The sequence below is a fragment of the Danio aesculapii genome, chromosome 12, assembly GCF_903798145.1.
Source record: "Danio aesculapii chromosome 12, fDanAes4.1, whole genome shotgun sequence".
Lineage (NCBI taxonomy): Eukaryota > Metazoa > Chordata > Actinopteri > Cypriniformes > Danionidae > Danio > Danio aesculapii.
Window position 1 is genome coordinate 15,357,696 of NC_079446.1, and position 24,190 is coordinate 15,381,885.

General features: G+C 38.1%; 1 protein-coding gene across 1 annotated transcript; it reads right to left on the bottom strand.

Moving 5' to 3' along the window:
* aclyb (ATP citrate lyase b) lies at window positions 1-24,175 on the bottom strand. The gene is made up of 4 exons (XM_056469968.1): window positions 24,096-24,175; window positions 13,172-13,251; window positions 232-362; window positions 1-147 (listed from the first exon to the last, which is right to left on the bottom strand). Exons 1-4 carry the CDS (start codon window positions 24,149-24,151, stop codon window positions 1-3), a joined length of 414 nt encoding a protein of 137 aa, XP_056325943.1. The 5' UTR covers window positions 24,152-24,175.
* Between the last annotated feature and the right edge of the window lie 15 nt (window positions 24,176-24,190).

Here is a 24,190-nt window from a genome sequence, read left to right on the forward strand (position 1 = left end):
TTATACAAGAATTCTGGCACCACAGAACCTGTACACCACAGATGCACCACCGCCAGCCACCATGGTCCAGATGCATCCACTGGGGTTCAGCACAGTGAGTTTCAGACTAGCACCACTCTTAGAATCCAGATCAGCAATGTATGCTTCCTGGACAAAATCACAACATTATGAGACATGAAACACTCTCAGAGACAGTTATGTGTGATGGCATGTCCTCATTTCCTCTTGTACCTCAGGATAATCTTCTCTGCCAAATGGAGGAGGAAACTCCACATCACCCCACTTGGGCTTGCAGATGTACTCTGCTGCAGAATCAATTTTGGCTGCCATATCCAAGACATGCACTCCATCCTTAGTGACCACTGCAAGCATGGATGCAAAAAACAGCATATGGCATTCTGGAATACCTTTATTTTTTCCCTTCAATTTTTAAGATGTAGTCCTTTTAAGCAATGTAAACATAATATACAACAATATACACCATGTGGAAAAATCAAGGTAATTGTTTACATTGCTGAGGAAGGCACAACAGCGTATCATCTTTCTCAGGCAACTCATGAGGTTTAGAATGAGCCCCACATCCTACGATCATTCTACACCTGCACTGTGGAAACCATCTTGACTGGCTTCATTACAGTCTGAGAACAGCACCAGCAGTACTCGCAAAGGTCTGCATAGGCTTGTGCGAACTGCTTGCCATGTGGTAGGAGGTGAGCTTCCCTGCCTCCAGGACATATACCAGGCACCCAAGCCATGGACTGGTCTCTCTGCTACCCTCAGGTACAGGTTTCTGCAGCATCCAATAATGCACCAGTTGACTGAAGGAAAGTTTCTTGCCCCTGACTATTAGGCTGATAAACACTTGGCACACCTGATACCATGACTCCTTCCATACCCCTTACTGCATTCATACCAGAAAATTGTAGCATGCACTGCACTTTAACTTATACTTATTATCATCCAACAGTCAAACTATGTGTACATGTGAACACCTTTTTGACTGTGTGCTATGCTAAATCCATATCTTGAACACAATTTGTCTATACATATGTGTTTTTTGTATGTAACTGTACAATTTATAACATTTTAATTTAACTGTATTTAACTGTTAATAGCATATTGTTTTGAAGTATGTCATATTTTGCACTGTCTGGAGCCAGCAGCTAAGCTTTTTACTCATTAGAACACATGGGCTGCTGATGATGTGACAATACTACAGCACAAATGTAAGATAGAAAATTCATGCACGCACGCACACGCACACGCACACACACACACACACACACACACACACACACACACACACACACACACACACACACACACACACAGAGAGAGAGAGAGAGACCATTTGTATTGACCTTTTTCTTCATGTACGAGCAGGCTCAGCTATTGGAATCTGGAATCTTTTTGGCTATACATGTCTGGTCTCATTCACTTCCATTATTTTTAGACATTAAAGGTGCAGTAGGTGATTGTCTTCAGAAACAACTTTGTTGTGCTGGTTGAAAGTCTCTTCACATTTCAATAGTAATGATTCAAGTAAATCATCTAAATGTCTATACAGTTTGTAACGACCTGCGTACGGAGCAATATGGATAGCCCTTAAAAATGAACAAAGTTTGCAAAGATGATTTTCCCTCAATAGTAGTTTATTGTCCAGAAAATAAGTATACTGTCCTTCACAAACAAATGCCGCGCACAGGGTTACTGAAGAAAAGTAAAATAAACGGAGTAACAGAGTACATTACCCTCACATACATGCAGGGGCTCGTGTCTAATGCAACTATAGCAACAACATAAAAAAAGGGTGCGTGCTCTTAAAGGGGCCATATACCTTACTCGTTACAGACTCTTCCCCCCCCCCCCCCCGTTCAATAAAGGCTGACCCCAGCCATACACAACCAGAGAGCAGTCTTATACCACTTAACAACCAACATACATGCCACAGTTGAAAAGCTATTACAGGGTGAAAAAAAGAAAAATTTATAAAATAAATAAACAAATACAGTCTAATCTTACAAATTAAGACATTGCACTTTGCATAGTAAAAAAAAGTACAATACCCACATATGAGAGATTTTTTGTTTTTCTTTGTTCAAACTAACAAAACTTTTTACAAAAAAAAATAACAGTTCAAAACTACCCTATGTCCCCATCCTAAGCTTCAAACCTGCTTGTATGCTATGGGTTAGTCCAACTATTGACTGTCCAGTCAGAAGTAATTCGTGGATTCTGTCTCGGTCTCAGGGTGTAACGACCAGTCCCCTGAAACAGGTCATTCAAGTCATACATGTCATTTTCACGGTCGAGACTTATGTTAGAGAATTCTGCGTCTGCAGCATCAACTGATTTTTCAGGCATGTTTTCTGACGAAACCCTAGTACAGTGGTCAGTCAACCTGCTTCTAGCAACAGATAAGTCAGTGTCATATGATTCCACACTACTGTTTTCCTCATTCGGTTTTTCTGTGTTAATGATTGATTGGATAAAACTCTATCCCATAAGTGAAATGGCTGGAGGTTCACAACGTGAAACACACCAATGTCCTCTCCCGTGTCCACATTCTCCAGTCTGTAATTAACACCAGAAAGTACTTTTGACACCCTATACGGACCAGAGAATACAGGGGCAAGCTTGGCTGTAAAGTTTGCTATTGCATCAGATTTTGGGTGTGTTTTAACCCTTACCAGGTCATTTACAGCATATGAAACTGAACGGTCATAGTACCGCTTCCTACGGTTGTGACCTCTCTCAAGAGCAATCCTGGCATGATCATGAGCATCTTGTATGGATGCTCTCAGATTCTCTGGATAAGTCATTTCAGGATCATCCATTCCATCAGTATTTGGTTGAGTGACCAAATCAAGAGGAGTCTCAAGCTCACGTCCATAAAACATCATTGATGGTGACAAGCCTGTACTCTCATGTGGAGCAGTGCGGAGAGCAAAACATATCTGAGATATGTACCTGTCCCATGAGTTGTGTTTGTCACCCACATATGCACGAATGGCTGTTTTCAAAGTGCGGTTTACACGTTCCGTAGCGTTCGTTTGTGGATGATATGCTGTAGTCAACCTGTGTTCAGTTCCCAAAGTTGCCACCACATACTCAAACAGATTGCTTATGAACGGTGTGCCACGGTCAGAAATCAGGTAAGTTGGTGTACCATGTCTAGCAAAGACTTCGCTTATGAATTTACTTGCAGCAACTTGTGCTGTTGCCCTCTGTACTGCATTTATTTCGACCCACTTAGAAAAGTAATCGACAAATATGAGAATATACTCGTTCCCACTTTGTGTGCGAGGGAGAGGGCCCACAAAGTCAACACCAGTGTATTCCCATGGTTTCTGTGGTTTAATTGGGACCATCAAACCTGCTGGTTTCTTTTGACTAGGCTTTGTTAGCTGACACACTGTACATGAGGTAACATACCTCTTCACATCCTCAGCCATTTTAGGCCAGAAGAACCTGAACTTTAGTCTGATCAAAGTTTTGGTTATTCCTAGGTGTCCTGCAGTGGGGTGGTCGTGATAGTATTTTAACAGGACACCTCTAATGGAGGCCGGCACATAAAATCTGAGCTGTTTCATCGGATGTAGTCCACAAGCCAGTTTTTGATCCTTGACATAAAGCAAACCATCCTGAATGACATACTTATCATCCAAATCTTTTCCATCACTTTCCAAGTCATGCAAAATATCACTGATCACTGGATCATTTTTTTGTAGTTGTCCTAACTGTGCTTTGTCCGATAGCATGACTGAGGACAGGCATCGGAGGTCCATTCCCCCAATAATTGCATAGTCAGGTAAAATGTCCATTGGAGTGGCCTCACCCTGTATTGGGTTACGTGACAAAGCATCCGGCACCTTGTTTTGAACGCCTGGCCTATGTACAATACTAAAATCAAAGTCTTGCAGGCGTAAGGACCATCTCGCCAGACGTCCTGAAGGGTTTGGACGGCCCATTAACCATCTTAGGCTGTTATGGTCTGTGTAAACAGTCACATGTAGGCCCTCTACATAGGGTCTGAAGTATTCCAAGGCCCAGATTACTCCTAAACATTCCTTTTCAGGGGTTGAATAGGGTTTTTCTGCCTTGTGTAGAGTCCTACTTGCAAAAGCAACAACAACATCCTGGCCCATGTCATCCTTTTGCATTAAGGCTGCGCCAAGACCCAAGTCGCATGCATCGGTGTGTATAGAGAATGGCCGTGAGAAATCTGGAAAACACAAGATTGGTGCTGATGTAAGGCACTGTGTCAAGTAATCCATGGCAGCCTGGCAGTTTTCGTCCCAGCAGAAAGGCGTTTCTTTCCTAATAAGATGGAAAAGGGGCTCAGCTTTACTCGCATAGCCTGAGATAAAGCGTCGATAATAGCCTGTGAGTCCCAGAAAACTTCTGACATCCTTCACATCCTTTGGTGTTCTGAACTCTTTGACAGCCTTTACCTTTTCTAGATCTGGGGCTATACCTTCTGCTGTGATACGGTCAAGGAATACAAACTCACTCAGACAGAATTGGCATTTTTTCAATTTCAATGAGAGACCAGCTGATTGCAGTCTGGACAGAACCTCTCTAAGGTCATTGAGGTGTTGCTCAAAAGTTGGCGAAGCTATCACAATATCGTCTAGATACACTGCACAGCATTTGTAAATCAGGCCAGCAAGTACAGTATTCATGACCCTTTGAAATGTGGCCGGGGCATTGTAAAGCCCAAATGGAAGGACTTTAAAGTGAAATAGACCACAGTGTGATGTAAAAGCGGTCTTTGGCCTAGACTTTTCTTCAACTGACACCTGCCAGTATCCTCTAGATAGGTCTAAGGTGGTAATAAACTTCCCACGAGACAGAAAGTCCAAAGATTCGTCCACTCTTGGTAGAGGATATGAATCCTTGACTGTGAGCTGATTTAAACCCCTATAATCAACACAGAACCTAGGCTCTCCACAAGGTTTCTTTATGATGACTACTGGTGCAGCCCACGGACTTGATGAAGGCTCGATAATTCCTTCCTCCAACATTTGCTTTATCTGGCTCTCAATTATTTGCTTTTTCTCAGGGGAAGTACGATAAGGTGGTAAATTCACAGGCTTCGCTTCACCGATGTCAATTGAGTGTTCAGTCATGGCTGTATGGCCCAAATGACCATCAAACATGCTCCAAAAGTGTTCCACCAGATTAAGGAATTGAGCTTTTTGTTCCTGATCTAGATATGCTCCCTGAACTTTCTCTTGCAAGTCAGATTTTTGGACGTCTATTAACATCAAGCATTCTGTACTCTGTGTCTCCATCCATTCATCTCCTAATGTGCATGAGTCTGGTGTGACAGTGTCACCCAAAGTAACAGTCCTGGATGGAATATGAATATTGACTGCAGCTCTCAACATGAAATCCATTCCTAAAATAAGTGGGGAAGCCAGATCAGGGATAATCACAAACCTATGATAAAAACGCTTCCCTTGAAACCCAATATTCAGCCAAATGACGCCAGTTGGACAGCAAGCTACCCTATTTTCCAACTGAATTGGAGGTGACGACCATGGCTGCAACTTTTCAGAAATATTTTGAATGCCCGACATGATATCAGACCGAATTGCGGAGAGGGACGCTCCTGTATCAAGTGCTGCATCAATGGCTTTGCTGTACAGATTTACTTTGACGATAAATGGGGTGTTCCAAAATGAGGAAGAAGCTGGGTCTTCCACGTGACTAAGAAAAAGAGGGTCAGCCAGTGGAACCAGAGAATGTTGGGGCATATTCATCTTCTGGAGGGAGGGTTGCCCCTGTGGAATCCCCTCCCTCCCCTGAAGTTTCCCTTCTGATGGTCGACTTTATTTTCCCGCTTGCCCCTGTCGTTACTGTTTTGGACAGCGGTTGCCTGACTATGGCCCAGCGTTTCATGTGTTTGTTGAAAGTCCGTTTTTTCCACATATGGGAACACACCATTTTGTGACACAAGGTTACAGTTTGGACAATTTCGTGATGTGAAACCTGGCTTAGAACATTTAAAACAGTAAACGTCGCAGGCTCGTTCCTTCGTCTGTTGAGGTAGTTCGAAACGGCTGTTTGGACCAAGAACAGAATGTAACTCATGCGCCCGCATCAGAAGGTCGATAACTGACGTAATCTTTGTGCCATAAATCGCTACTCTGTATCTCTCTAATGCATGTTTACAAATCAGCTCAATTTGGTCCTGTTCTGGTGGTGGGGACTTTAACTTTTTGAATTCGCTCAAAAGATGTGCCACAAATGTAGGGAAAGGTTCATCGGGTGCTTGAACACGGTCAAGAATGCCTCTCAATATGCGTTCCTGATTGTCCAATGGAAGAAACACACCTTTGAAAAGAGAGGAAAAATGTGTCCATGTGGTGATGTGTTCATTTAATACTGAAAACCATTTTCTAGGTTCTTTGGCTAGGAAGCGGGGTAATTCTATCAAAATCTCTGCATCACTCAGTCCCAGTGAGGTTCTATACACATCAACAAGTTGAAGCCAATCCTCAGGCAAAATTTTGCCATCTCCTCTGAAAACTGGAGGCTCAAGTTTTGACTTATTTAAAACTGAGGCTAGAGCTCTAGTTGTGCTATTTAGGAGTAAGGATGTTTGAGCTGAGTCTGCCGCGTTTCCTGATGCTATATTACATCTAAAAGCTATTGCTGAACGTTTTGGCTTGTAAACAGGCTGCGCCTGAGCAAAAGGAGTGGAAGATGCTACTGGTTCCCTACATGTAGGTAAGGGGTTTAAAGCGGTGTGTATGCAACCTGCGTGTAGTCATCAATGATATCTCTTTGTAGATCAAGCGACTCTCTCAAGCATTTTCGGAGCACCTCCACTTCTGTCCTAAGTGTCTCGACCTGTGTCTCCAGACAATCAGTCGACTTTGACACTCTCCTCCTAGGCTGAGACTCAAAAAGTGATGTTAGATCAGTCATGTCTTTATCAGTCAGGTCAGACAAACCGTATTTGTTTTTAGCCATAGTATTTTAAATCTTCAATTAGCAGACTGCTTACTATACCCATGTATATTAAAAAAAACAGTAGATAATGCAATACTCAATAAAAGGCAAAAAAATAAATAAAAAACAGACAGTAATTATGATAAAGTATATCCCCCCAGATATATTATGACAGCAAAATTTAAGAACTAAACTGACTGAATCAACATTGCACTTTTCACTTTAAACAAAAAAAAAACTGTATTGTGAATGAAGATAAAAAACTAAATCTTACTGATTCAAAACAGTCTCTTTAACAACGTAACTCAAGTATGTTCCTTCTTTTCCTCTAAAAAAAATCCCCAAAATAAAATGTATATTTTAGTAAATAACCTATAACCCATTGAACAGTACTAATGGCACTGTGAGTCCGAGAAAAAAAAGGTCAGAATCTCGTGAAGATTCAAATGAATCAATCTGTAGTTGAACTCAAAGCATAACAACGAACAAGTGAACAGAAAACGTGCATATATGCAAATTAAGTTTTATTTTCCATCTCTAGCAAAAATCGTGATCCTCCTTTTGTAGTTTATAAAACAAATGTGCGTTTTCTTTTAGTCCTCCGGTTCAAACAACTCCTCAAATGAACCGAAACGAATTCCACGTGCTCAAATGATTCTCACGTGGCAGGGTGCAAATTATCCAGTTTTTCTCGGAACTTTGACGCATACAAAATATCAGTCGATGCAAAACGAAGAATAATAATGTCCTGAATATTTCAGACGAATTGCTGCTCATTTAATACATCCAAAGTGAATCGCGCGTATGCTCCAATGAATCACACGTGTCCTTGTCCATGCCCAAATCACTTGCGTGCAACTCGCTGCTTTGACGCGTTCAAAAAGAGTCCATGAATCCAAAAGAAAAAAAATTCTTCGAATGTCACTTACAGTCTGTTGATCTGAGGTCCAAAGACAAAATGTTCGGGCGCCACTTGTAATGACCTTCGTACGGAGCAATATGGATAGCCCTCAAAAATGAACAAAGTTTGCAAAGATGATTTTCCCTCAATAGTAGTTTATTGTCCAGAAAATAAGTATACTGTCCTTCACAAACAAATGCCGCGCACAGGGTTACTGAAGAATGTAAAATAAACGGAGCAAAAGAGTACATTTCCCCTTACATACATGCAGGGGCTCGTGTCTAATGCAACTATAGCAACAACATAAAAAAAGGGTGCGTGCTCTTAAAGGGGCCATATACCTTACTCGTTACAAGTTGAAGTCAAAATTATTAGCCCTCCTTTGATTTTTTTTTTCTTTTTTAAATATTTCCCTAATGATGTTTAACAGAGCAAGGACATTTTCCACAGTATGCCTGAAAATATTTTTTCTTCTGGAGAAAATTTGTTTTATTTTGGCAAGAATAAAAGCAGTTTTTAATTTTTTAAAAACCATTTTAAGGTCAAAATTATTAGCCCCTTTATGGTCATTTTTTCTGAAAGTCTACAGAACAAACCATCATTATACAATAACTTGCCTTAACCCGCATAGTTAACCTAATTAACCTAGTTAAGCCTTTAAATTTCACTTTAAGCTGTATAGATGTGTCTTGTAAGTGTCTTGAAAAATATCTAGTAAAATATTATTTACTGTCATCATGGCAAAGATAAAATAAATCAGTTATTAGAAATGAATATTATGTTTAGAAATGTGGTGAAAAACTTTTCTCTCCGTTAAACAGAAACTGGGGAAAATCACTCAAAGCTGATGTAGATTATGTTGTGTTACAAATGGGCTATATGCACAGAAATGTTGTTTAGCCACTGAAATCTTCTGCCGAAAGATTAATGTGACTATTTTCAGTTCCACAAGATACCTTTTACAGCATTGATGATGTAGATTTTTTTTGTTTAACAACAAAACATATGTAAATAGCGCAATTTTGCCTAGCCTGCTTTAATGATGTGAAGGTTTTATATTTACATCACATTGGTTCATTTTTGAATAATGACAACTTGTGATGCGGTCTATATACTATTTACCAAGCTACTTTAAATATTCTGTCTGAAATAGCAACTATATGGCTCAGTAGTAAGTGTAATTCCTGCCTGCCGCCAGCCAAGCACTAGGCATACAGTAGTCACTTTAAGACAAAGCACATGAGAGAGTGAGACCAGCGATCCGTGCATGTGTGAAATATTGCACATTAGGACAAGTTTTGCTTGCTACACAACTGATAATGTGCTAGATATAATAATTTTTTTCATTCGGAATTGTAGTATTATTAAGCACTGTAAAGTTTTTTTAACTGGCAAATGACATGAACTAGTGAGTTGTTTGCTGTCATCTTTAAGGTGCGCGCGTTCTTGTTTCAGGATGTGTGGCTTTGGACGGCAGGGGAGGGACTGTGTTTCAAATATATTATGCTAACCGGTTAGCATTGTGGCAGATCACCTACTGCACCTTAAAAAACAGCTTATGCTGCTTTATGTTGCACACTGATGGGGTGAGGCCAGCCCAGAATGCATTTTTAATTTCACATCAGCTTTCATTCATTCTTTTTATTCATTTTAATTTTGCAGCAAATATTGCACATATGGTCTAAGACAATGCTAACTGAAATCCAGAAATACCTTGCCATTTAACATATAGCATTGTCATTATCGTGGATTACATTTCAAAATGAATTTTACAACAAACATCCCATTGTGTTATCCTGCCTTTCCCAAACGTTAGTGTAAAAGCATTTAGGACAAATAACTTTTAAATGATAATTTTGCTACAATTTCTGCTTGTATGTTATACCCATCAAATTCAGTTAGTGTATGACATTTTCAATATAATTTTGTAAATGATAAAGCATTACAATGTGGATACAATTTACATATTAAAACTGTTTGAAAATGAGAAACGCAAATGATATCACTTAAAGGGCACCTATGATCTTTTTTAAGCTGTTTGGACAGAACTGTGTGTAGGTATAGTGTGTCCAAAGTCATATTGGGGCGATATAAACACGATAAGTCTCTTTTTTTAAAATTAATTCCTGATGTTAATATAGCATCCAAATTCCTCCCATTTTGAGGCCGACCGCAACTTGACGTAGGAGTGCGGTTTCCCTGCCCACCGAATTGATTGACAGCTGCGTATTAACATGTCTCTGAAGTAATGTGTATAATCATATCAACAAGACAGGACATGCGCAAAGCAACTGGGAATAAAGGGTCTGTTAATTTCACTAGGATCATCAATCATCATCAAATGTGATCCAGAATGAGTTTTACAAGTTTAAAACATTTTTAAAACAGTGCATGTTTATAATAATTACAGAGATTAACTTCAGCTTTACTTTATCACAACAATTGTAAAAGAAGACGCTTCAATCCCGGGTTGTGGACGTTAAATCAGGATTATTTTGTACATTAATATAACGAATATCCATACAGCTGTGGATATCAATGTGCATCATGTCACATTTGCCGTGCAAAAACAGTGCAAAGCTAAACGCGCACGCTGTCTGTGTGTGTCCACTGTGTGTGTGTGTGCATGAACTTTGTAATGACATTGTGTGTGACTGATCGCTGCAACTTCACAACAAATGCATCAAATAATCATTGGGAAAGTTCTTACTGTAGTATTTCTCACAAACGTTACATGAGATCTGCTTCCTTCATGTCTGTTGTCTGATGCAGCCGAGGGTAGAGATTGAGGCACACTGACAGGCATGTGGGAACAGTGGGCAGGGAGAACTATAGCATTAAAGGCACAGTCCACAAAAACAGCAACAAGATGCTTAGAGCTAAAAATCACAAACTTCTGAAAGGTATCATAAATAATCCGATGGGTGTTTTTAGCTGAAACTTTACAGACACATTCTGGAGACACAAAAGGCTTATCTTAAATCTGGAAAAAAGGACTAAACTAGATGACCTTTAATTATTATTTTGCACATATGTCTTGGAAAATGCAAACTGAAAAACAGAAATGCATTGCCAGTTAACAAATTGCATTGCCATTTTGTATATTACATTTCACAATAAAATTTGCTACTCCATAGTTAATCAGCTGTCACTTCCAAGCTGCTCACCAAATCACTAAATCCTAAATCATATTTAAAAAACACCTACTGTATGATGTAAAATCAACTTTTGAAAGCTGTTTAGACAGATCTGTGTGTAGGTATAGTGTGTCCTCTGTCATAATGGAGGGATATAAAGTAATTTATTTATTTTTTAATTTCTTGATGTTAAAATAGGATCTAAATCCCAGTGATTTTGAGGTCCACCACAGTGTGACATAGGAGTGCAGATTTCACCACCCACCGGATTAATTCACTGAAGCGTATTAACATGTCTTTGTAGTAACACATGTACAGTAAACGTGTCCACAGAACAGAATTTGTTAAGAAACTGGAATTAAAAGATCTGTCCTGCACCTCAAGAATAAGTTTTAAAAGTTTAAAATGTTAAAACAGTGCATGTTTGTAATAAAGAAAAGAATGTATAATCGCTATGTAATTCATAACCGCTGGGATCCCCACAGCCGCATACTATCAGTACATCAATATATAAAAGCAAGAACAGTGCAAAATTAAATGGGTATGTGTACTGCGAACCTTGCAAATGCTGTTGTGTGTGACTCATCATTTCAGAAACAGTTGAATAAACTCCACCACAAATATCAAATAAACTTACCATGGAATTTTTGACTATTCCTGATTCAACCGTGTCTGTCTCTGTGACTGACTGCTGTGGAGTTTATGTTTTCTGACGTAACACATGAAAAGCAGACACGCATCTGGGAACAGTGGACAGGGAGAACAAGCTCATTTGCATTTAAAGACAGGCAACAAAAACAGCTACACTTTGATCTGGGCACATTCTGCCTTGTATGATAAATAATCTGATGGGTATTTTGAGCTAAAACTTTACAGACACATTCTCGAGACACCAAAGATTTGTCTTACATGTTGTAAAAGAGGTAAAATAGGAGTCCTTTAAAACAACGTCTAACAAAACTCAACACTTATATTGGTAGTTGACAAATAGGCAGTAAAAATGCTTTTTTTAGTAAAACACTGTTTTGTGTAAAAAAAAAAACAAAGAAAAAAAAACAAAGAAAAATAGACATGTTTATGTAGTTAGAATTCTAGTTTGAAAAAAATATAAAGGGGTCACAATTTTTATTTCATTTCTGTTGCTGTTCTTTTTACTTACATTTTTACTCAACTGTACCTTAAATAAGTCCTATGGTGTGGCAGCAAAGTTTAAATAAAAACAACTAATAATTAATAGTATACAATAATAATAATAATAATACCCAAAATTAATAATATACAAATTGAGTGAGAGCGATTTGAAAATGATTATATGAAATTATGATTGATATATTTTTTCTATTTGACTTGTCAGACATTTTCAATAAGAGTGTCAGACAAAAAGACAACAAATCTTAATTTTATAGAGGTTCAATATGTTAAAATTTCAACTAATTAAAGTTTTCCATGGAATTGCCTACTTTAAAATTTTTATATACAGTAATATCACTCCAGATTACATGGCTTTCAGTGACAAAATGTATCAAAAATGTTAAATGTTTAACCATTTCATTTTACTCCATCCGAAATGCAATGTCATGTCAACAACCCAAACCAATTTTCTATGCCACATTTAAATAAATAATGATCATTTTTGAAAAATATAGAAGAAACGGAATAACTTTAATTGTTTTCTGACAGTAAACATTTAACTTAATTGAATGTGTAGCTCCTCTTAACAATGCACTGAAAAGATGCAGATAGGGATGTGGCTGTGGTGGAAAAGCAAGACTTGTGCTTATGAGGCAGTCCTGAGAACCCTCGGTTTCATAGGATTTGAGACTTACTAGATTTATTGCTTTTTTTGGAAAACAAACAAACAATGAATGCTGAAGAGGGTTGGAAAATCATTAAATCTAGCAAAAACATTGCTAACTTGTCAATACTGGAAGGAAATGCTTGTGGAAAAGAAAACTCATGAGTTAGTACACGTTTGCTAAATATATCTGGGACAGAAAAAAAATTGCTAGATTGGCATCATACAAGACTTTTTCAGTGCAGTAAACTCCTCTGATTGGTTACTGCATTCATCTGCTTATGACATTCCTGTAATTTATATACAATGCTCAATGTTGCAAAATTCAGTAGCTTTTTATGAAACTAATGTTTTATTAAAGACAAAAGCACATACCAAGTGGGTTGATCTCCAGATATGTGAAGTAAAGATCTTCATACAAATTGAAGAGGCCCATTATGAAGCTTGCCAGCACTCTAAAAAAGACAGTTAAAAAGACTCCTCATCATCACATTTAATTAAATGAATTATTAATTACTTCTAATGCCAATAATTGAAATTTTTCTGTATTTTAGTATTAAATTAAAATAATAAAATATATCTAATAAACAATCCAGTTATTTCCATGTCTTCTCTTGTTCATTTCTTTGTTTGATATATGTGATTTTTTAGGTGTATAATGTTTTGTTTTCATGCTTCCTCTGCACATTTTGTTTGTATGTCTGTCTGTCTGTCTTTTCTGACAGATGGTATCGTTTATGAAGCTCTCTGCTGACAAGCTAAAGATATGAATTATGTTTTTAAGCATAGGAAACCAACAAAATTTGTTGAGCCGTAGATCCTCAGGACTACAGTTACTAAGGCCTTAGATAATAAGATGACAGAAGATAAGATGTTTGGCACATGCTTCACTAATGCAGTACTGTTGAACAGAAATCTTGGAAACAAAAGTACAATAAAACACTTGTAAGTTAATAATCATGTTCATTGTCTTTCCAGATGCAAATGTTACATTTATTCTGTTGTAACAGTGACTACACATTAAGAAAAGCACCCTATGTTAGAAACTCCACAGTATATTGAATCCTTATCAAACTTATGAGTTGTAGAAAGAGAGCATTGAAAACAGCAGAAAGAGACTCCTGAACATTAATTTATGTTTTTCATTTTGGTCGTCTACCTAAGCTTAAGCATATAAACTCACCTGAAATTTTTCTACATTGTACTACATTGCTGTAAGATGTTTACATTACACAAGGAGACATTGTCAATTATGTTTATCTTTCATAATTCCAATTACTTGCTAAAAAAGTACTGTATGGTTACATTTACCTGTTTTGTTTTTTTACCCTGTTTACATAAACAATGTTTAATGGGCCATGATTTAATCTACTTTCATTAAAAACACATTTCTATGGATGGTTACTTCATACTGCGATGGACATCCCATTAACCATTCAATCTCAGTTTTATGCCCTGTCTGGATGAACCTACACTCTACACTTACATCACTTACCATAGCTATGCTGATGACACTCAGAACTACTTAACCTTATTGCCTATGACTACAACCCCATTGACACCCTATGACAATGCATTGATGAAATTAACAGTTGGATGTGCCAAATCTTTAGTTAAAGCAAAAAACTGAAGTCATTGCATTTGGGGAGAGACATGAGGTTTTCAAGGTGAATGCACACCTTGACTCTGAAGAATTAGATGCTTTGTTTCCATTGAGGACTAAGGCCCCATTTACACGAATACATATTAGCTTTAAAACGCTTAAGGTTTGCCTTCCGTCCACACTACCTCGAAAACAGAGCTTTTTGAAAATGCTGGAGAGGTCGTTTTTCTGTTGAAAACACTGCTGCTCCGTGTCAGTGTGGATGGGGGAAAACGAAGTCATCTGAAAATGGAGGCATGCTATAAGGTACTGCCCTTTTTTTATTTTGATATCAACTTAACAGACACTAAGGGCTCTATTTTACAAGTACGTTTTTTAAAAATACGGTTTGCGTATTTGCAATGAGAGTCTCATCTCCGATTCCCTTTAAGAGTCAGTTGCGTTGTGCCATGGCACATTTGCTATTTACTTGTCGGACTTTGTAAGTGGAAACACTGAATGCTTCACTAGAGAGAAAACGGTTAAACAGACCATCTGCAGTGCGAGGATATTGAACGCACCTTCTCCACTTTTTCTTTCATGGATGAGGAACCGATGTTGTATGCACTCCGTTGAAGACATCCATTAGCCTACATATTTAATTTCGTTTGTTAAGCACAAAGATTTGTGTATTGATGTACATCCTGTGTGTATTAAATGTGTAAGCGTTTAAGGCGCACAACTAACGCGATCTGCGCTGGACTTTAAATCTGCTTTCAGCTGGTCTATTGTACAGTTTATTTCAATTTCTCAAAATAGCAACACGCAATCAATGCGCCTTAACACATCTCTTTTCTAGACCAACACACTCGAGTCCACAAAGTGGTGCAAATGGATTAGCAATTTCAACAACGTGGCGCAAAGCAGAAAAAAATACTGTTGCACTGGTCTGAAATTAGCAACACAACGCGGCAAACACGTCTTGCGCCTTATTGCGCCGGGTGAATGAAAGGGCCCTTAAAATGTTGAGGCATCGTGTAGCTACATATTTATGACCGTTATCTTCACTGCATGCTTATTTATAACAAAACGGAGCCTATAACACACACTGCCTCCTTTCATTTTCTTAAAAAAATATTAAACATACCCTGTCCCTTTTGCTGTATAACATACAATAAGTTTATACAATATAGGAAATAAAGGCAAGTTACATAAATTAATATATTTACTTATCTTTGCGATCAGCTGAAACGTGTTACCTGAGAACAAGTAATTGATTGAAAAGACCATTAGATAGAGACAAGATGAAATAAATATCAAGACATAATCAAGACATAAAACAAATGTTTATCTGTGCCTTTACTGAATGAGCACTGTGCTAAGTCTGACAGATCACACTATTATGTCTTTCGTTTCTTTTCATTTCTTTAAAACATCCTTTAACACATTTTATCTATTTTATTTTCATTTTTTTTTTCAAATAAGTATTATTGAAGACATAGTTTCAAGAAGAAAAGAATTCTGTTTACATATTTTGTCTACATATAGCATAGGCAAAGCAAATAAGAAAAAATAAAGCAAAAACAACATGAAAATTATAAAATAAATAAATAAAACACCCACCCCCATAGCAAGTAAACTTGTTACAAAGACCTGTTTGAACAACAGAGTATAATGACAAAGCATGTTAAAACATTACAGAAATGATGCAGTATTATGAGAGGTTTTTTTCAAGGTAACAGATAAAAGGATTCCAAATTTTGTCAAATTGTTCAAGTTTTCTTTTCAAATAGTATCTAATTCGCTCCAAATGTAACAGAGGCAATCTCTCCAAGCCACAGTTTACATGTTGGGGATTCCTTTTTTTCTAAAACAGTAGCAGCAGTTTCTTGGCAGTAGTTAAGCAGTATGAGAGCATCTTATGTTGTGTATTTGACAACAAATGCGTTTGGTTAGAGAACCCCAGAATTAAAAGCAGTGGATCTGGTAGTAATTGCAACTTCAACACCTTGGAAAGCACTTCAAAAATTCCATTTCAATAATTCTGTATCTTAGGACAAAAAATAAAACTGTGAGATAGATCTGCATCTGATGAATTACATTTGTCACAAAGAGGTGAAATATTTTGGAAGATTCTATGTAGTTTTTTCTTTGAATAATGTAACCTATGAATTATTTTAAATTGAATAAGACAATGCCTAGAATTAATAGAGTGTTTATTAATCTCCTCCAAACCTGATTGCCACATTTCCTCTGAAATTTTGACCCCCAATTCTTTCTCCCACTCTGCCTTTAAAACATTTTGTGGAGGGGGAAATAACAGATTGTAGTTGTTCATAAATTATTGATAATGCTTTTTTACTACCTTTACACCAGTCTAGACATTTGTCAATGATTGAATGGGATGTACTATCCAATGAAGACGTATGGGCATGAATGTAGTTCCTAATCTGTAAAAATCTGAAAAAATGATTCTGAGGGAATTTAAATTTCTGCTGTAATTGGTTATATGAAGCTAGGTTAGCATCAGTAAAAAGATCTCCTACAGTATGTGCACCTATTTCCTTCCATTGCGTAAAAGTCCCATCTAATGTAGACGGTATAAATGATGGATTCTTAGCAATGGGAGTTAGAAGAGAAAGTGACTTTATGTTAAAATGGTGCTTCATCTGTTTCCAGATGCGATGCATATTCCGGCTTAAGATATTGCTGTTAAAAATCGAACCTTCTAAAGTTACAGGTGAGAGAATTACTGCCCCTAGGTTATATGGATGGCATTGATCACACATTAGTTGGAGCCATGTGGGTGGGGCTTCATGTTCATCCAAGCATATTGAAATTAGACTTAAGAAGGAAGCCCAGTAATAAAGGCAAAAGTCTGGAAGTGCCAGACCTCCCTCCTGTTTAGACTTGCAGAGATGTGCCTTTTTAATTCTATGATTTTTATATCCCCACAAGAACGGAAGAACGATCGAGTCTAATTGTTTAAAAAAGGATTTAGGTAGAAAGATTGTAATGTTTTGAAATAAGTAAAGTATCTGTGGTAAGAATATAATTTTTATTGCATTTATTCTACCATATAAAGACATTGGTAGTGTCCTCCAAAACTGTATATTTGCCTGCAATTTGGAAATTAGAGAGGTAAAATTGGCACTAATGAGTGCTGAATATTTATATGTAAATACAATTCCAAGATAAGTGAAATTTCCATTGAAACTTTAAATGGAGAGGAATGTATTGAGGATAAATCTTTTAGTCCAATGGGCATTAATTCGCTTTTGTCAAAGTTGACTATGAACCCTGAAAATGTGCCAAAGGATTGAATAGTGTTCAAAGCGTTTAGTATAGTAATATGGGGTTTTGTAATGTATAATAAAATGTGGTCTGCGTACAGAGATATTTTATTAACTGTTTCTAAGGTATTAAAACCATGTATAGTTGGATCAGAATGAAAATGTTGAGCAAGGGCTTCTATAGACAATGCAAATAACAGGGGAGATAGAGGGTATCCTTGTCTGGTCCCCCTTTGTAGATTAAAGGGACCAGACAAAGTATTATTAGTTAATACCTGAGCTGTAGGACATTTATATAAAATCTTTATCCAATTTATAAAGTTATCACCCATGTCAAATTTTTCTAATACTGCAAATAGAAAATGCCATTCTACTCGATCAAATGCTTTTTCTGCATCAAGTGAGATTATTACCAAATTTTCTTGAGCAGCTTTGGAGTGATGCATTATATTAAAAAGGCGTCTTGTATTTTGTGAAACATTCCTACCAGGAATAAAACCATTCTGGTCAGTATGAATTAGACCACTGATTAATTTAGCTAATCTGTTGGCGAGTGTCTTTGACAGAATTTTCTGATCTACGTTAAGGAGAGAAATTGGTCTATATCCTTCCACCTCCTCTGTGTTTTTACCTTTTTTTGGAATAACAGTGATGACTGCTTCATTGAACGATGGTGGTAATCCGCTCTTTAATGCCTCCTTAAATTTCTCAAGAAGGTAAGGTGAAAGTATATCACTAAATGTTTTATATAACTCGGAGGGTAGGCCATCTAGACCAGGCGTTTTACCGGTTTTTAGGGACTTAACTGTGTTTTTTAACTCCTCTAGGGAAATATCTCTATTAAGGAGATTACGGTCGTCTTGGGTAAGAAAAGGGTGATTACATTTGTTTAAGAATTTATCCATAGCTTGCAAATCTATGCAGGGGTCAGATGAGTATAGTTTGGAATAGAATTCTTTAAAGCAGTTATTTATATTTCTTGATGTAGTACATTTAGTTCCTAGTTTTGTCTTGATCGATTGAATTGTCTTATCATTTTCTAATTTACGTAACTGTCTTGCAAGTAATTTTTGAGGTTTGTCCCCAAATTCGAAATATCTCTGTCTGATGAAAAGAAATGATTTACTTAATTTATCTGAGACGATTTTATTATACTCGTATCTGAACTTTAATCTTTTTGTATGTTTCCGATGAGGGATTTTGAGCATTTTCATTATCTAATTGATGAATTTGTTTCCCCAATTCAGAAAGCTTTGATTTATACAACTTATTTCTAGACCCTTGGTAGGAGATTACACAACCCCTTAAAAAGGCTTTGAGGTCCCCCTTCTTAAAAATGGGAACCACCAACCCAGTTGCCCAGTCCAGAGGTACTGTCCCCGACTTCCTTGCGATATTGTAGAGACGTGTCAGCCAAGACAGCCCCACAACATCCAGAGACCTAAGATACACAGGGTGAATCTCATCCACCCCCGCTGCTTTGCCACTGCAGAGCTTGCAAACTACCTCAATGACTTCAGCTTGTGGGATGGTTGAGTCCACCCCTGCACCCGCAGTCTCTGCTTCCTCAATAAAAGACATGTCAGGGGGGGTTAAGGAGATCCTCAAAGTATGCCTTCCACATCCCCAGTCGAGGTCAACAGCTCCCCACTTCTGCTGTAAACAGTGTCGATGTGAAGCTGCTTTCCTCTCCTGAGGCTCCAGAGGGTTTGCCATAATCTCTTTGGGGCCGACCGATAGTCTTGCTCCATGGTCTCCCCGATCTCTTCCCAGGCCCGAGTTTTTGCTTTCGCAACCGCCCGGGCTGCAGCATGCTTGGCCTGTTGATACCCATCAGCTGCTTATGGAGTCCTGCAAACCAAGTAAGCCCTGTAGGACTCCTTCTTCAGCTTGACGACATCCCTTTCTTCCCGTGTCCACTACCAGGTTCGTGGATTGCCACCCCGACAGGCACCACAGACCTTATGGCCACAGCTCCTCACAGCCATGTTAACAATGGAGTCGGATAACATGACTTGAGGTTCAGCCAGACGTTCCCAGAGGACCCTCACAATATGCTTGGGCCTGCTAGGTCTGTCCAGTGTTCCCCCTTGCCAGCGGATCCAACTCACCACTAGGTGGTGATCAGTTGACAGCTCTGCCCCTCTCTTTGCCCGAGTGTCCAAGACATATGGTCGGAGATCAGATGATACAACCACAAAGTTGATCATTGACCTCTGCCCAAGGGTGTTCTGGAGTTCTTCTGGAGTCCTCTGCCCAGAGGAGCTGGAGGAAGTGTCTGGGGAGAGGGAAGTCTGGGGTTCTCTCATAGGACTGCTGCCCCCACGACCCGGCCCTGGAAAAGCGGAAGAAAATGAATGAATGAATGTTTATTAAGTTGAGAGTTATTATGCTTTAATTGTGTATGTAACTATTTTTTTGTGTGGAAAATACAGTATTTTATAGTACTATTTTCTGAAAAAGAATGAACATTCTATTCTTTTCCCATTTAAAGGGAACATAAAAAGGGGTGTGTAACAGTTTGCATTTTTGTTAATTTGAGATGTATGGTCTATTATTGCCTATATAATATAATAATTTGAGATATTCAGTGTCTGTGACATGAGTAGCTCTCGGACACTTTCAGTTTTAAAAAGCAGCATATGAAAAAATGTCAGAGGACCCTGTTGTAGAACCAAGATATAAAATTCCTATCTTCCAGTTCTTTAATGAAAAATGTATCCCGTAGATGAGCTGAAGCTAAAGTTTGCTCAGTCTGTCTGTGTTGCTATATTTTTAATGTTAAGAAAATAAATGTAATGTTTAACACTAATTAAACACTAATATTTCATTGGCATATTAAATTCTTTTTTTCAGCTTTAAATACATAAAATCTGCATCTAGTTGCTGCAAATGTGTTCAACTGGTCAAGATATGAAAATAAATAAATAAATAAATAAATAAATAAGGGAAATAGATGGATATTTAAGATAGCTTCTACTGCTTCTCCTTATTGTGAACCAGAAAGTAGCAACATGGGAACCTCAAAAGAATGTCCTAATGACATAAAAACTAGAATAATTCATCAACATGAATTAGAAGAAGAATACAAAAAGCAATCACACAGATTTAAAGTCTCTATCTCCACAGTCAGAAATAAAGTAAGAACATGAAAGGCCACAGGAAAAGTTATTGTGAAGGAAAGAAGTGGTGGGGCAAAAAAATCTGAAAGGCAAAGAATGGTTAGAATGGTCACAGACAAACCACAGGCCACCTCCAAAGAGCTCCAGGAATATCTTGCTGCTGATAATATCATTGTACATCATTTCACAGTCCTGTGCACCCTTTACAAAGAACAGCTCAATGAAAAGGTGATGCAGAAAAGGCCTTTTCTGCATTCTGCTAACATGCAGAGTTGTTTGAGGTATGCAAAGGCTCATCTGGACCAGCCTTAATCATTTTGCAAAGTAAAAGATCCCCATAAGATCGAGTTATTTGGTCACATTCACAGGTGCTTTGCATGAACAGCATTTCAGCAGAAGAACCTGCTCCCTAGTGTAAAATACAGTGGAGGGTCCATCATACTGTGGGGATGTATGGCAAGAACAGGTACTGGAAACCTCAGAGTTAAAGGTCACATGGATTCCACCCAGTATCAGCAGATTCTTAAGAACAATGTTCAGGAGTCAGTCAAGAGGCTTAAGTTACACCAGATGGGATGTTTCAGCAGGACAATGACCCAAAGCACAGTTCCAGATCTACCAAGGAATTCATGCTCACACACGATGCAATTTTCTAGAAAGGCCATCCCAGTCGCCATACTTGTACATCATTGAAAATCTATGGATTGATTTGAAAAGCTAGCAGTGTGACTTCGATAGTGTGACTCTGAAGGGCTGCACTGTATATTTGCTAGTTTTCTCCACAACAAACCCCACAATGTCGACGAAATGTTATGCACCGTCAAAGGCACCTGCGGTAGGACCCAACAGTCAGAGGAAGATGCTAACCATCACACAAAATGTTGGACTTCTGGACATGCTAAACGTGGAAGTTACGCAGCTGTAGGGAGCCATTACAAAATGAATGAATCTTCGGTTTGTTATATAAAGAAGGGGGGAAATAACATTATGACGACAGCAGCAATACGTTTTAACAAAGATGCAAAAAGGGTTGTAACTGTCCACAACAAGACCATCATAAGGATGGAGTCTGCTTTAGCTTTGTGGATCAGTAACAACACGAAAAATGTTAATGCCTGTCTGAAAAAAAGTGTATAAAGTGTGTAGTGAGGGGTCTTACAGCCTTAAAACATCTATAATTGCAAAAAATAAAGCTAATAATTTTGTGAATTATGCCTATTGCGAGTTATTTCATTTAGGCTTTTATTGCAAATAAGCATATAGCATATATGGCACAGTGGATAGCGATGTCACCTCACAGCAAAAAGGTTGAGCCTCAACTGGGTCAGTTGACATTTCTGTTTAGAGTTTGCATGTTCTCTGCCTGTTCGCGTGGGTTTCCTCTGAGTGCTCCGGTTTCCCCCACAAGTCCAAAGACATGCACTATAGGTGAATTGAGTAAGCTAAATTGTCCGTAGTGTATGTGTGTGAATGAGAGTGTATGGGTGTTTCCCAGTGATAGGTTGCGGCTGAAAGGGCATCCCCTGCATAAAACATATGCTAGATAAGTTGGTTGTTCTTTCTGCTTTGGCGACCCCTGATTTATAAAGAGATTTACAAAATAAACAGCTTAATTAATGTAAATCAGGGGTGTCCAAACTCAGTCCTGGAGAGCCGATGTCCTGGAGAGTTTAGCTCCAACCCTAATTAAACACACCTGAACCAGCTAATCAAGCTTACTAGATAAACTAGAAACTTCCTGGCAGGTGTGTTGGCAGGTTGGAGCTAAACTCAGCAGGACACCGGACCTCCAGGACCGAGTTTGGACACCCCTGATGTAAATGAACATTTTGAAGTGTCACATTTGTTTGAATAGACTTCAAAAGAAGTTTCAGAAATTTGAACACGCTTTTGTTTCAAACACTAGAGGAGGTGCGGGGAATCATGTGACTGATCATAATGCGAAGAGGACGATCACTGACAGATGTAGATTCGACTGCGGGGAATAAAGGGTTAAGGTTAATTTTCACAATAATACCACAGTATAGCCAACCTAGTGCTGTGTTTGTTCCTGTCATTTTTCTGATTTTTAATACAATAACCTACGCTGCAACGTAGGATTCGCCGGCCGCTTGCTATTAAAGGAGCAGCAGAGACTATGGGACTTTGTCAGACTTTGACATGGACTTTCTCAGTAACTTTTACAGTTCAAATGGACCAGTTTATTCTGGCCTAAAATTATTGCCTTGTTTTGTGTAGTTTGCGAAAAATGTTTAATTGTGTCTTATAAGTTGTAATCACCCCGCACGGCTCTTTGCCTTTGCTATGGCCACCATCAGCTGTTCCTCACACGTGTGGTCAATTTTCTAAATAGTTCAATTTTTGCCACTGTGTGTATTTATGTCATTATTACTTGGGGTTAGGGTTAAGAGTAGAGTAATTTGCTGGTGTTTAACTGCATTGCATTATTGCATTCCTGCATTGGGCTCTCACATACTTTCTGCTACTTCATACTGTAGCCATTGTGGGCATTTCTCTCTGTCTCGTGCTGACTGCAGTCGGCCAATCGCAATTGACTGTGTCATCGGTCCAATCAGCGCAAATTAGCTTCGCGCTAAGGAGGGATTTGTGAACAAACGAATCGCTAAACGATTCATATGGCAGTCGCTGGGATAATTAGGTAAAAATAAATGAATATTTTAAGACAATTAAAGTGTTTTTTGACCTTGCACACATATCAGCATGTTGTTGGAGACCCCCAAAACCAAAAATATGACCATTTTAATGCAAAAAAAGGGGCTCTTTAAGGGTAAAGAACCACATATTGTGAGTAAGTGATGGCAGCATTGGAAGCCAAAATGACTTACAAACTTTATACAGGAAACAGTAAAGCAAGGCATATACAGTATGCACTGTTATTAGACGTTTACTATACTCGGTTTGTTTTCACAATCATTAATTTAAACATTAAAGGAAAAGAATGCATGTGGAGTAATATTTACATCCATAAATCAACGAAATTATCAACAGATTTCATAGTTTTAACTACAGCCCTGGAATAATGAAAATATTACATATAAAATTTTGTAAAGGAATTAAGGGTAAAAACAAATGCAAAGAAAAGCATTGTCATAATATTGATTAGTACCTTCTGCAAAAGGCCTCATCAAATATTTTTATCAGTAGTGTGTCTGCAAATGTTACAGAAGTAAACAAACACACAGATATCTCCTAAACTCAAAGACATAAAATAACAGCAATTTGTGATTCATGAATAATCAGAAATTGATACATGAACACTTCAAGCTGCTCAGAATACTTACTCTTTCTTCTCATCAGGAACATGTACAAGTAACTGCTGGGTAACTATTTCTTCCATGAGCTTCTCATCTATTCCCACTGTTAGTCTGTCCACATC

Excerpts from the sequence above, each read along its gene's own strand:
- aclyb (XM_056469968.1), bottom strand. The coding sequence starts at position 24,151 with ATGGAAGAAATAGTTACCCAGCAGTTACTTGTACATGTTCCTGATGAG. Across the intron at positions 363-13,171 it reads TCTGGAGATCAACCCACTTG|TGGTCACTAAGGATGGAGTG; the intron begins GTATGTGCTTTT and ends CCATGCTTGCAG. Across the intron at positions 148-231 it reads GCAGAGAAGATTATCCTGAG|GAAGCATACATTGCTGATCT; the intron begins GTACAAGAGGAA and ends GATTTTGTCCAG.